Below are 13430 nucleotides of genomic sequence, written 5' to 3'. Positions count from 1 at the left end.
CTTTAACTTTAACTTTAACTTTAGGTTGTCTATGGCATGCATTTGGTATATTTTTACTCACAAATTGATGGATTATTTGCATATTAATTATAAGTAAAGTTGACACAAATATTTAGGAATTTTTTATTTTTATTTTTACTTTTTAGAACATGTATTTGTCTCCGGGGGGCAGTTGGTTTTTCAGTACAAGCTGTCCAAACAGGTAGACAGAACAAGAAAACTGATGGGTCGCCACAAGAGCAACACCCTAAACTCCAGCGTGAGCGGCACTCATGGGAGCAACGGTGGGTGAAGTGTCTTGCCCAAGGACACAATGGTCGGATGGCGGAAGCTGGATTCAAACTAACTCTCAAATATGTTGGATGACCGATCTACCATCTGAGCCACGCTTTTTTGATAACAAAATAGTGCTTGGAATAGTTTGTTACATGATCAGATAACTTTCACGTTTAGAAGATATGCAACTGCATCCAGTGTTTCCGTCACAAATGAAAGAACAAATACATTCAGCGAAAAAGATCACGTGTTTTCCTGACACAATATCTTCAGGCTTTTGCAGGCCGCATAAAATGATGTGACGGGCCACATTTGACCCCCGGGCCATGAGTTTAACACTTGTGACTTAGGGCATCCGTGCGAGTGTCTGTGGTGCTGAAATGTAATATATTGAAGCATTTGCATTATCACATATAGTTGATGAATGCATTCATATTAAAATGCATGAAGTCACACAGGCTATAAGATTATGAAAAAAAAGGATATACACATTTAGGATTTAGTCAATAGTGATGTAATTAAATGGTAGAAGAGAGGCCACAAGACACAAAAGCAAACTGCAAGGCCTTAGTGCAAATGTCCTTCTTTAACATAAAAATAAAACACTCATTTGTACAACTATTATCTATCCAACTAACCACTAGTGTGTTCATCCAAAATGTGTTTCCCATATTGCATAGCTAAATTAAATATGTGGTGCCAAGTTGTTTGAATAAAATGATGCATACTTGAACACTGCATCATGACCACAAAAATGGCCACTTCATACACAGGACAAGCAAGCATCTCCAACAACAACACCTTAAGAGTAAAACAAAGAGCTGACATCAGGCAGTTACAGTAGCCCACATGCATAAACAGTGGCTTGTAAAATAGTCACATCCTTTGAAGTGTTCCACATTTTGTATGTCACAACCAGGAACGTAAATATAATTTATTACAATTTTATGTGAAAGAACAACACAGACTGGCACAAAATTGTGAAGTCGAAGGACATTTGTGTTTTCAAATAGAATACACAACTGAAAAGTGTGGCGTGTAAAAGGAATCGGCCCGCTTTGAGTGCAAGCAATTGCCTTTAGAAGTCTGACGATTGCTGAATGATCAAATATTGACATAATAATTCAAATGAGTCTAGCTGTGTTTAATCTAACATCAGAAAAGATGCAGCTTTTATGTGATGGCCTCAGAGAATTATTAAGAGAGAAAAAAGAGCAAACATCATGACGTCCAAGGAGCTTGCAAAACTTGTAAAAGAAAAAATTGGGGTGAATTTTAAAACAAAGTAAGTTAACAATGCAGTTTCCCAAACTTTGAACATCTCACAGAGCACTGTTTAAACCACCATATGTAAAAAGTGTATAGGACAACTTTAAACCTACACCAAGACACAACCTTCTGCCTATATTTATACACCGAAGAAGGAAAGAACTGATCAAAGATCCACAGCTCATGTGGAGAACATTTTTAGTTATCCACAACCATACGACAGGCAAATAAAAACATTTAGTGTGGAACTCAAATAAAACACAAGTGACCAACCTCTAGAGGAGAGTCAGGTTCATCCAGGATGTTCCTTTCACTGTGTATCTTCTGCATGGTTCCTGTAGAACTGGGGTCCATCACCAGCACGTTGTGACTAGCAGCTCCGTCCAACTTAAAGTCACTTTTCCTGGAGTCGGTGGTCCTGCACACCTCGTAATTGTACACGTGTTGGAGAGTCCCTGTCCCCAAAGTGTCTGAGTAACGTGGTGGATAATATGGAATGACAGGGAGGTTGGAGTGGTACAGGACGCGAGACTGTCTCCACCTGTACACTTTGACTGATATGATGAGCAGCAAGCAGGTGATGAAGAGGAAGGAGACTACAGCCAAAGCCAAGACTAAGTAAAAAGTCAGCTTGTCATTGTACTCCTTGTCGTGCATGCTAAAGTCAGTGAACTCTGACAGCACTTCAGGGAAGCTGTCCGCCACCGCCACGTTAACAATGACTGTAGCTGAACGAGAGGGCTGCCCGTTGTCCTCCACTAGAACACTCAGTCTTTGTTTGACAGCATCTTTATCAGTGACTTGGCGGACAGTTCTTATTTCTCCATTGTGTAGGCCCACTTCAAACAGCGCCCTGTCTGTGGCTTTGTGCACTTTATAGGAGAGCCAGGCGTTCTGTCCAGAGTCCACATCAACAGCCACCACTTTAGTCACCAGATAGCCCGCATCTGCTGAACGAGGCACCATTTCAGCCAGCACCGAGCCGCCCGTCTGGACCGGGTACAGGACCTGGGGGGCGTTGTCGTTCTGGTCCTGGATCAGGACGCGGACGCTCACGTTGCTGCTGAGGGGAGGAGAACCTCCATCCTGAGCTCTGACGCGGAAATGAAACTCTTTCAGGTGCTCGTAGTCAAAAGAGCGCACTGCATGGATGACTCCACTATCAGCACTAACAGACACATATGAGGAGACTGGCACTCCGTTAACAGAGGAGTCCTCCAGCATGTAAGAGAGGCGAGCGTTCTGGTTCCAGTCAGCGTCTCTGGCTTTCACTGTGAATATAGAAAGACCTGGAATGTTGTTTTCTACAATGGAGGCCTCATATGAGCTCCTCTCAAAGACAGGTGCGTTGTCGTTCACATCTGAGATGTGTAAGGTGAGAGTGACGCTGCTGGAGAGGGAGGGCACTCCGTCATCAGAGCACATCACTGTGATGTTATACTCACTCGACCTCTCTCGGTCTAATTCACTGTCTGTCACTAAACTGTAGAAATTATTAGACGTCGTTTTAATAGCAAAAGGTATATTTTCACCTATCGCACAGTGGACCTGACCATTAGCATCAGAATCCGGGTCGCTGACACTCATTAAAGCTATGACAGTTTTAAGGCTGGCATCTTCCGGCACAGAGCCAGATGATGAAATCATATTGACAATGGGGCTGTTGTCGTTCACATCAATCACATCAATAATTATTTTACTGGAATCAGACAACCCCCCTTGATCAATAGCCTCTATGTCCACGTGGTATATTTTCTCTTTTTCATAATCTATTGCGCCATTCAGTGTGACGTCGCCGTCGCCGTTAATGTGAAATAACCTGGACGCAGTGTCCATGCTGTTTCCTATCACATACACCACATCTCCGTTCGCGCCCTTGTCCGCGTCCGACGCGCTCACTTTAGTGATGAGTGTTCCAATGGCGGAGTTCTCCGTGATGCTCGCTTTGTACGCGGCCTTGCTGAATACTGGCGCATTGTCGTTTATATCGAGAACATTGATGTGTATCTGCATGGTTCCACTCAGCTGCGGTTCTCCTCCGTCCTCGGCGGTCAACACCAAAGCTACGTGCTCCTGTTTCTCTCTGTCAAGCGGCTTCTGCAGCACCATTTCCACCTTTTTACCGCCGTCTGACTGACTGTGCAATTTGAGCGTAAAGCTGTCACTCGGCGTCAGCGTGTACCGCTGAAGACCATTCAGTCCTATATCAGGATCGAACGCTTTCTCCAGCATGAATTTGGAGCCCACCACGGCAGATTCGCTGATTTCAAATGTCCTTTCATCTTTCTGGAACAGTGGCGCATTGTCGTTTATGTCCGTGATTTCCACAGTGATGGGGAACAATTCCAGCGGGTTTTCAAGCGTGATTTGGAAATGCAGCGCGCAGGGCGTCGTCTGCCTGCACAACATCTCCCTGTCTATTTTTTCCTTGATAAGGAGGACCCCTCGTTCTCTGTTCAGCTCGATGTACTGAGCGCTGTCTCCCGTGTAAATGCGCGCTTTGCCCGCCCTCAGCCTCTTGACGTCCAAGCCCAAATCTCGGGCTATGTTGCCGATTAAAGACCCTTTTGCCATTTCCTCTGGTATGGAGTAGGTGACCTGCCCTATCACGCAGCTGATGCAGAAGATGGAGATGAACAATACTTGCCGTCTCATTGTCCTGGCTGATTCCACTGCAGGCGCGGCCTTTTATTCCCTTTTTGTCACCAAATCCAATGGATGTAAAAATAGGAAAATACAAAAAAGCAGCGCTACTTCTTTTCAGTGTGGGTGCAAAATCCAAAGTAGAATACATCCGTGCACAATGCGCTCCTTCTTCGACTGACTCCGTGTTCCATCCACGTACTGAGTGGATTGTGACAAAGGCAACAAAAAAATAAAAAAGCTGACAGCAAAAAAAAGGGCAACAGCGCCCCTAAGAGTCCACATTGTGCAAGTGCAGCCAAAACAAGATTTGAAAAGGACAAATATCCAAATGGACCCCATCAAGAGACTTAACACAATACAACTCATTTACAATTATGTATTTAGTATTGTCAATAAAACTCTGCTAAAATATAATTTGCATATTTATTCACACGATGTCGACATTTAGATACATGATTCAAAAGCAGTAAACAACAAAACTGAAAGCAATAACAACAAAGCTGAAAGCAGAAAGTAAATAAATTCCAACTGTGGACCAGTGATGACAAAGTCACTGTCCATGGTGCTGAACTATATGTCACGTGGACAACAAGCCTGGTCCTCACACACACACACACACACACACACACACACACACACACACACACACACACACACACACACACACACACACACACACACACACACACACACACACACACACACACACACACACACACACACACACACACACACACACACACACACACACACACCTGCCCAGTGCTATCAAACACATGTTATGTAAACAAAATGTAAACAATCAAATGCAGATACTTTTCCTTATGCCTTCTGATCTCTCTGTCTGTCTGTCTGTCTGTCTGTCTGTCTGTCTGTCTGTCTGTCTGTCTGTCTGTCTGTCTGTCTGTCTGTCTGTCTGTCTGTCTGTCTGTCTGTCTGTCTGTCTGTCTGTCTGTCTGTCTGTCTGTCTGTCTGTCTGTCTGTCTGTCTGTCTGTCTGTCTGTCTGTCTGTCTGTCTGTCTGTCTGTCTGTCTGTCTGTCTGTCCGTCCGTCTGTCTGTCTGTCTGTCCACTACTTGCTGTCCATATCCTATACCAAGTCAGACCTACACTGTTCAAATATTCATTTCTCTGTTCTCAATTGTTGATGACTGATGATAACAACCAAACCTAACCCCCCCCCCCCACACCCCAGATTGTAAATAATGTAAATAATTCAATGTGATTATCTCGTGTGATGACTGTATTATGATGATAGTATATATGATAGTATATATCTGTATCATGAATCAATTTAAGTGGACCCCGACTTAAACAAGTTGAAAAACTTATTCAGGTGTTACCATTTAGTGGTCAATTGTACGAAATATGTACTTCACTGTGCAACCTACTAATAAAATTCTCAATCAATCAATCAATGACAAATAAGATACCTAAGCTCAGTATGAGAGTTGTTCCATGTAAAGATACAACTGTCACACAAATATAAAAATGAAAACATTTGCCATGAATTTAAAATGGCAGGGGGACAAATGCAAGAAGACAAAAACAGGTTCGAAGTGTCAGGTGTTTGCTCTCCAAGGCGCTGACACACACACACACACACACACACACACACACACACACACAAACACACACACACACACACACACACACACACACACACACACACACACACACACACACACACACACACACACACACACACACACACACACACACACACACACACACACACACACACACACACACACACAAAGTAAATAACAGCAAAGACCAAGTTCAAAAACACATCCTCAGACTTGATAAAGACTAAAAAGCAAGGTCCAAGTGCAACAACCCTGACAATAAAGGTATATTATGAATAATTCATGTCAAAATCTGAAAGATAACTTAAACCAACAATTATGCTATTAGGGCCTATATTACTAATGATTTCCATACAGCTTTGACCTGTCCAAAAATGACCGATCAATACAAGATGACACTATAACAAGATAGCCTACAAGGATAGTTTTGAAAAACACCAATTATAGGAAGCCACAACAGTATGAGTGGTACATATAAGCAATATGGCCTTTTTCGAATGGTTATATTTACATTTTCTAGTGCTGTATCTATAATAGTATAGTGTTTAAATATGAGACGGATGTAAATAATCAGAATTCAACTTCATGCATGTCCACTATTGTCATAAAAAACAGAACAACAACAACAACAAAAACAGGATGATGCCTGGTGGGATATGTAGTGGTTATCTACAACCACACATTTCTAATTATGACTGGGAAATGCAGCATTGCTCATATTAAACACAAGTGACCAACCTCTAGAGGAGAGTCAGGTTCATCCAGGATGTTCCTTTCACTGTGTATCTTCTGCATGGTTCCTGTAGAACTGGGGTCCATCACCAGCACGTTGTGACTAGCAGCTCTGTCCAACTTAAAGTCACTTTTCCTGGAGTCGGTGGTCCTGCACACCTCGTAATTGTACACGTGTTGGAGAGTCCCTGTCCCCAAAGTGTCTGAGTAACGTGGTGGATAATATGGAATGACAGGGAGGTTGGAGTGGTAGAGGACGCGAGACTGTCTCCACCTGTACACTTTGACTGATATGATGAGCAGCAAGCAGGTGATGAAGAGGAAGGAGACTACAGCCAAAGCCAAGACTAAGTAAAAAGTCAGCTTGTCATTGTACTCCTTGTCGTGCATGCTAAAGTCAGTGAACTCTGACAGCACTTCAGGGAAGCTGTCCGCCACCGCCACGTTAACAATGACTGTAGCTGAACGAGAGGGCTGCCCGTTGTCCTCCACTAGAACACTCAGTCTTTGTTTGACAGCATCTTTATCAGTGACTTGGCGGACAGTTCTTATTTCTCCATTGTGTAGGCCCACTTCAAACAGCGCCCTGTCTGTGGCTTTGTGCACTTTATAGGAGAGCCAGGCGTTCTGTCCAGAGTCCACATCAACAGCCACCACTTTAGTCACCAGGTAGCCCACATCTGCTGAACGAGGCACCATTTCAGCCAGCACCGAGCCGCCCGTCTGGACCGGGTACAGGACCTGGGGGGCGTTGTCGTTCTGGTCCTGGATCAGGATGCGAACGCTCACGTTGCTGCTGAGAGGAGGAGAACCTCCATCCTGAGCTCTGACGCGGAAATGAAACTCTATCAGGTGCTCGTAGTCAAAAGAGCGCACTGCATGGATGACTCCACTATCAGCACTAACAGACACATATGAGGAGACTGGCACTCCGTTAACAGAGGAGTCCTCCAGCATGTAAGAGAGGCGAGCGTTCTGGTTCCAGTCAGCGTCTCTGGCTTTCACTGTGAATATAGAAAGACCTGGAGTGTTGTTTTCTACAATGGAGGCCTCATATGAGCTCCTCTCAAAGACAGGTGCGTTGTCGTTCACATCTGAGATGTGTAAGGTGAGAGTGACGCTGCTGGAGAGGGAGGGCACTCCCTCATCAGAGCACATCACTGTGATGTTATACTGAGATGCTAATTCTCTATCCAAAGCTACTTCTGTCATTAAACTATAAAATCCATTTATGCTTTTTTCTATTTTAAACGGAATATCTTCGTCAATTTTACACTTAACTTCTCCATTGCTGCCAGAGTCTGGGTCATTAACACTTAACATAGTAACAACAGTATTCTCCGCAGAGTCCTCAGAAATAGAATCTGATTTAGAAAGTATTTTCATTTGAGGACTGTTGTCATTAACATCAATGATATCAATCATGATCTTACTGGAATCAGACAGTCCTCCATTGTCTACAGCTTCAATATTTACTTGTAATAATTTAGCTCGCTCATAATCAATGTCACCTAATAAAATAACCTCTCCAGTTGCACTATTTATCTGAAATAGGTCTGATAACCTTAGCTTGTTTTTTGATATTAAATAAGATATTTTCCCATTAGAGCCACTGTCTTTGTCAGATGCACTAACAGTTATCACACTGGTTCCTTTAGGTGCATTTTCACTAATAGTTGCCTTATATGAAGATTTAGTGAACACTGGAGCGTTATCATTTGCATCTAACACATGCACATTAATCTGCATTGTTCCTGACCTGCGTGGTTGTCCTCCATCAAAGGCTGTTAATAACAATGAAATCTGCTCCTGCTGCTCTCTATCTAGATGCTTCTGCAGTATCATCTCCACCTTTTTACTACCGTCTGCTTGATTTGCTATTTTAAGATGAAAATTATCAGTTGGACTCAGTGAGTAGCTTTGCAGACCATTTGCACCGATATCAGCGTCGATTGCTTCCTCTAGCACAAATTTAGAGCCGATAATGGCGGACTCGCTGATTTCAAAGCGTTTGCTGCTGGATTCGAAGCTGGGAGAATTGTCATTAATGTCCGTGATTTCAATAGTAATACGAAATAATTCCATGGGATTTTCCAAAATCATCTGCAAATGCAAAGCACAGAGCGTCGTGTCACCACACAGCGTCTCTCTGTCTATCCTCTCCTTCACAAGGAGGAGCCCCCTTTCTTTCTCCAGCTCGATATATTCCGTGCTGTCTCCTGAATGGATCCGAGCTCGCCCTGATTTCAGTCTTTTCAGGTCCAAACCTAAATCCTGAGCCACGTTAGACACCAAAGATCCTTTCTCCAGTTCCTCCGGGATCGAGTAGCTGACTTGGCCGAGCACGGACAAGAAAGAGGTGATCAAGATGAGCAACAGAACTTGACGCGTCATTGTCTTAAAATCCACATTTCACCCAATTTATGGTAAAAAAAATAAATCTGTGTTAATCCCAACAAAATGATGAGGAGAGACAACAGCAGTCGATGTTCCTGCAGCGAAGACTGCGTGGAAATGACTGCTTTATGGTGTGAAACGTCATTGTGTAAGAGGGAGGGACTGACTGAAGTCCTGTGGAAGACTGCCACACTCTGGCCAATGTCTGCTCTTTCTGCTCGCACATAACAGCCCGGCCTTAAAATATATGCCGAAAATATAATACATTAATTGAATAATTATTACATCATGCTTTATAAAAATAATACATTTGCAATATGGATTTAGATTTATAAATTTGCTCCGAGAAGATTGAGTTTATGTGTCTTCCATTTGTATTATTATTTTTTAAAGCATATTAGATAGTATGTATATATAAAATACATGCACTTTTTTATTTATTTAAAGTCACAAAAATATAATCTATAGAACAACACTGACAAACAAGAAAGACAAAAAACACCCTGGGTCAAATGGGCCTATTAAAATGATTTGTAATAGTAAAAAAAACAAATAGATGTCAATAATTGTTTTTATGTAGGAAAGTTAAATTTAATAAAACGAAATAAAAACAATTTTTTACAAAACGAAAAATTATAGTGTTATGTCATTGTTATTATTTAATGGCAGTATTTTAATAGTATTTATACTGGCATTTTATACATTATGATACAAATATTTTTTACTAAACATTTTGTATTTTGGTAACAATACATTTTGTTATAAATTGTTTACTTATTAATAATGTTATTATATATATATATATATATATATATATATATATATATATATATATATATATATATATATATATATATATATATATATATATATATATAAGTAGTAAAGATAATATTATTATGTTATTACTAATGTTATTTATTCAATAGTATTTCAGACTTTTCTATGAACCCAAACAAAGTAAGTTTAAATTTAGTAAGCCAGAGTCTGTTAAAGCAGATTGTATGGGACACAAGAATACTTAGCTACACAACTTTGAGTGAGGCCTAATTAGGGCACAGAAGCCAAAACAAAGCACATCCACAAGCACACACACACGCACACAAAAAGAGTGAAAGTTTGACAAAAGACAAATATTTTTAGTGACCAACCTCTAGAGGAGAGTCAGGTTCATCCAGGATGTTCCTTTCACTGTGTATCTTCTGCATGGTTCCTGTAGAACTGGGGTCCATCACCAGCACGTTGTGACTAGCAGCTCCGTCCAACTTAAAGTCACTTTTCCTGGAGTCGGTGGTCCTGCACACCTCGTAATTGTACACGTGTTGGAGAGTCCCTGTCCCCAAAGTGTCTGAGTAACGTGGTGGATAATATGGAATGACAGGGAGGTTGGAGTGGTACAGGACGCGAGACTGTCTCCACCTGTACACTTTGACTGATATGATGAGCAGCAAGCAGGTGATGAAGAGGAAGGAGACTACAGCCAAAGCCAAGACTAAGTAAAAAGTCAGCTTGTCATTGTACTCCTTGTCGTGCATGCTAAAGTCAGTGAACTCTGACAACACTTCAGGGAAGCTGTCCGCCACCGCCACGTTAACAATGACTGTAGCTGAACGAGAGGGCTGCCCGTTGTCCTCCACTAGAACACTCAGTCTTTGTTTGACAGCATCTTTATCAGTGACTTGGCGGACAGTTCTTATTTCTCCATTGTGTAGGCCCACTTCAAACAGCGCCCTGTCTGTGGCTTTGTGCACTTTATAGGAGAGCCAGGCGTTCTGTCCAGAGTCCACATCAACAGCCACCACTTTAGTCACCAGGTAGCCCACATCTGCTGAACGAGGCACCATTTCAGCCAGCACCGAGCCGCCCGTCTGGACCGGGTACAGGACCTGGGGGGCGTTGTCGTTCTGGTCCTGGATCAGGACGCGGACGCTCACGTTGCTGCTGAGAGGAGGAGAACCTCCATCCTGAGCTCTGACGCGGAAATGAAACTCTTTCAGGTGCTCGTAGTCAAAAGAGCGCACTGCATGGATGACTCCACTATCAGCACTAACAGACACATATGAGGAGACTGGCACTCCGTTAACAGAGGAGTCCTCCAGCATGTAAGAGAGGCGAGCGTTCTGGTTCCAGTCAGCGTCTCTGGCTTTCACTGTGAATATAGAAAGACCTGGAGTGTTGTTTTCTCCAATGGAGGCCTCATATGAGCTCCTCTCAAAGACAGGTGCGTTGTCGTTCACATCTGAGATGTGTAAGGTGAGAGTGACGCTGCTGGAGAGGGAGGGCACTCCCTCATCAGAGCACATCACTGTGATGTTATACTCACTCGACCTCTCTCGGTCTAAATCTACCTCTGTAACCAAAGTATAAAATCCATTCAATGAAGATTGTATTTTAAAGGGAGTGTTATCATCAATGACACACTCTACCTTCCCATTATTTTCAGAATCTGGATCGTTCACACTTAACATTGCAATAACAGTGTTAGGAGGCGAGTCTTCTAATACTGAGTCTGATTTAGAAACAGTATTAATGTGAGGGCTGTTGTCGTTCACATCGACCACGTCAACCACCACCTTCGATGAGTCAGACAGACCTCCCGTGTCCACCACTTCCACGTCGATTTGATAGGACGTCACCTTTTCATGGTCTATGTCACCTACGAGGGTGATCACGCCTGTTTGGGAGTTAATATTAAAAATATCCGCTAAAAATCGTTTGCTTGGAGATATTAGATATGATACGTCTCCATTTGCGCCAATGTCTTTATCAGAAGCACTCACAGTTGTTACACTTGTTCCCTTGGCAGCATTTTCAAGTATTTTGCATTTATAAATACGTTTTTCGAATGTGGGTGCGTTGTCATTGGCGTCGAGTACATGAACAAATATCTGCACGGTGCCTGACAGGCGCGGCTCGCCTCCATCACTAGCAGTCAGCAAAAGTCTTATATCATTCTGCTTTTCTCGATCGAGAGGCTTCTGCAGCACCATTTCTACCTTCTTACTTCCATCTGCCTCATTCTCTAATTTCAAGGCAAAGTTGTCAGTGGGGGTGAGTGTGTATTGCTGTAAGCCGTTCATGCCGATGTCCAAATCGATGGCTTTCTCTAGTATGAATTTGGATCCTATGACGACAGACTCACTGATTTCAACACGCTTTTCAGCGTTGGTAAAACTGGGCGTGTTGTCGTTTATGTCAGTGATCTCCACTGTAACACGGAACAGCTCCATTGGATTCTCCAAAATGAGCTGGAAATGCAAAGCACACGGCGTGTTCTCTCCACACAAAGCCTCCCTGTCTATCCTCTCTTGTACAAGGAGGACTCCTCTTTCTCTATTCAGGCCAATGTACTCCACACTGCGGCCGGTATACACACGAGCCTTGCCAGATCTCATCCTCTTAAGATCTAGACCTAAATCATGCACTACGTTACCAACCACGGAGCCTTTGGACATTTCTTCAGGGATGGAATAGCTGACCTGGCCCAGCACATATGAAAGGCACAAAGCCGAGAGAAACAACAGTACTTGCCGTCTCATTGTTTAGTCCGGGTGTCCTTTTTTTTCCCCCTCCAGAAATTATAATCCAATAATCCAAATGCAATCAACGAACATATGTGTTGAAGGAAAAAAAGCAACACTGCAAAACAATTTCCATAAAATACAGTCAGTCCTCACTGTTTGCCGCACCAGCTATGACTGTTAAATGTCTGCAATGGCCAACACAGGGCAGGACAAAGAACAGAAAAAAAGCATCCCCCATGCATTTGAATCTCAGTTTATATGCCAACAGCGCCCCTGTGAGATGAAAAATAGAAACTACACCAAGAAGCCAAACAAACCCCCACAAAAAACAATAAAAACTAAGCAGCATCCAGTTATGGTGGGTAATAAAGTAGTACTAACGTTAAATAGTATGAATATTAATTAAAATTCAAATAGAAGCATGTGTAGATATAATAAAAACATATATTATGTGACGAATCAATTATCTGCAGCCAGCAAAGGGTTTCAACTTCAATGAGGATGGAGGATTCAAAAGTAGGACATACGCTGCTCTCTGCAGCTGCACTGCCACTGTCCATGGTGCTGAACTGACCCTCGCTGCAGCTGCACTGCCACTGTCCATGGTGCTGAACTGACCCTTTCTACAGCTGTACTGCCACTGTTAATGACACTAAATTGACCCTCTTATGGTTGCAAAAGACTACTAAGATCCAAACACCACACGCTAATCAGCGTGTGCAAAATATAAACATGGGGTGTGTTGCGTGTGATCTACTAAGACTGTGTGTGACATTAAAAAGTAGTGCAGACCGCCTTATTCAAACTAAGGTTTTGCGTGTGCTACTGGTATCATGTGCACTCCCCTTCCGTGTTATTTTGCTCTCCAACCTGTGTGCGATGTCGTGGATCTAGCAGCTAACATCTATAATCTGCAACACCTTTTCTGCAGTACAGAATCACAATCTACAGACAACAGAAACTATTTTTAGAACAGTGACGTTGCCTCTGCAGGGAGG

At 42.7% G+C, this 13430-nt stretch overlaps 4 protein-coding genes across 8 annotated transcripts in view; all 4 read right to left on the bottom strand.

Moving 5' to 3' along the window:
- LOC133648204 (protocadherin beta-16-like) overlaps positions 1 to 13430 on the bottom strand; it is a 191420-nt gene that overhangs the window by 140109 nt on the left and 37881 nt on the right. The gene's annotated exons all lie outside the window — the stretch shown is intronic.
- LOC133647700 (protocadherin beta-16-like) lies at positions 1453 to 4788 on the bottom strand. Its single transcript, XM_062043384.1, has one exon. It carries the CDS (start codon positions 4198 to 4200, stop codon positions 1795 to 1797), a length of 2406 nt encoding a protein of 801 aa, XP_061899368.1. The 5' UTR covers positions 4201 to 4788; the 3' UTR covers positions 1453 to 1794.
- On the bottom strand, positions 6494 to 8992 carry LOC133648064 (protocadherin beta-16-like). Its single transcript, XM_062043845.1, has one exon. The coding sequence runs from the start codon at positions 8903 to 8905 to the stop codon at positions 6494 to 6496; it is 2412 nt and encodes an 803-aa protein (XP_061899829.1). The 5' UTR covers positions 8906 to 8992.
- On the bottom strand, positions 10048 to 12735 carry LOC133648063 (protocadherin beta-16-like). The gene has a single exon (XM_062043844.1). The coding sequence runs from the start codon at positions 12445 to 12447 to the stop codon at positions 10048 to 10050; it is 2400 nt and encodes a 799-aa protein (XP_061899828.1). The 5' UTR covers positions 12448 to 12735.

Source organism: Entelurus aequoreus, linkage group LG04, assembly GCF_033978785.1.
Source record: "Entelurus aequoreus isolate RoL-2023_Sb linkage group LG04, RoL_Eaeq_v1.1, whole genome shotgun sequence".
NCBI classification, from domain to species: Eukaryota; Metazoa; Chordata; class Actinopteri; order Syngnathiformes; family Syngnathidae; genus Entelurus; species Entelurus aequoreus.
Note: the sequence above shows the minus strand (reverse complement) of the source record. Positions and strands in the feature narration are given on the sequence as shown.

Bases quoted from the DNA above. Each gene is read 5' to 3' on its own strand.
- LOC133647700 (XM_062043384.1), bottom strand. From the start codon at position 4,200: ATGAGACGGCAAGTATTGTTCATCTCCATCTTCTGCATCAGCTGCGTG.
- LOC133648064 (XM_062043845.1), bottom strand. From the start codon at position 8,905: ATGACGCGTCAAGTTCTGTTGCTCATCTTGATCACCTCTTTCTTGTCC.
- LOC133648063 (XM_062043844.1), bottom strand. From the start codon at position 12,447: ATGAGACGGCAAGTACTGTTGTTTCTCTCGGCTTTGTGCCTTTCATAT.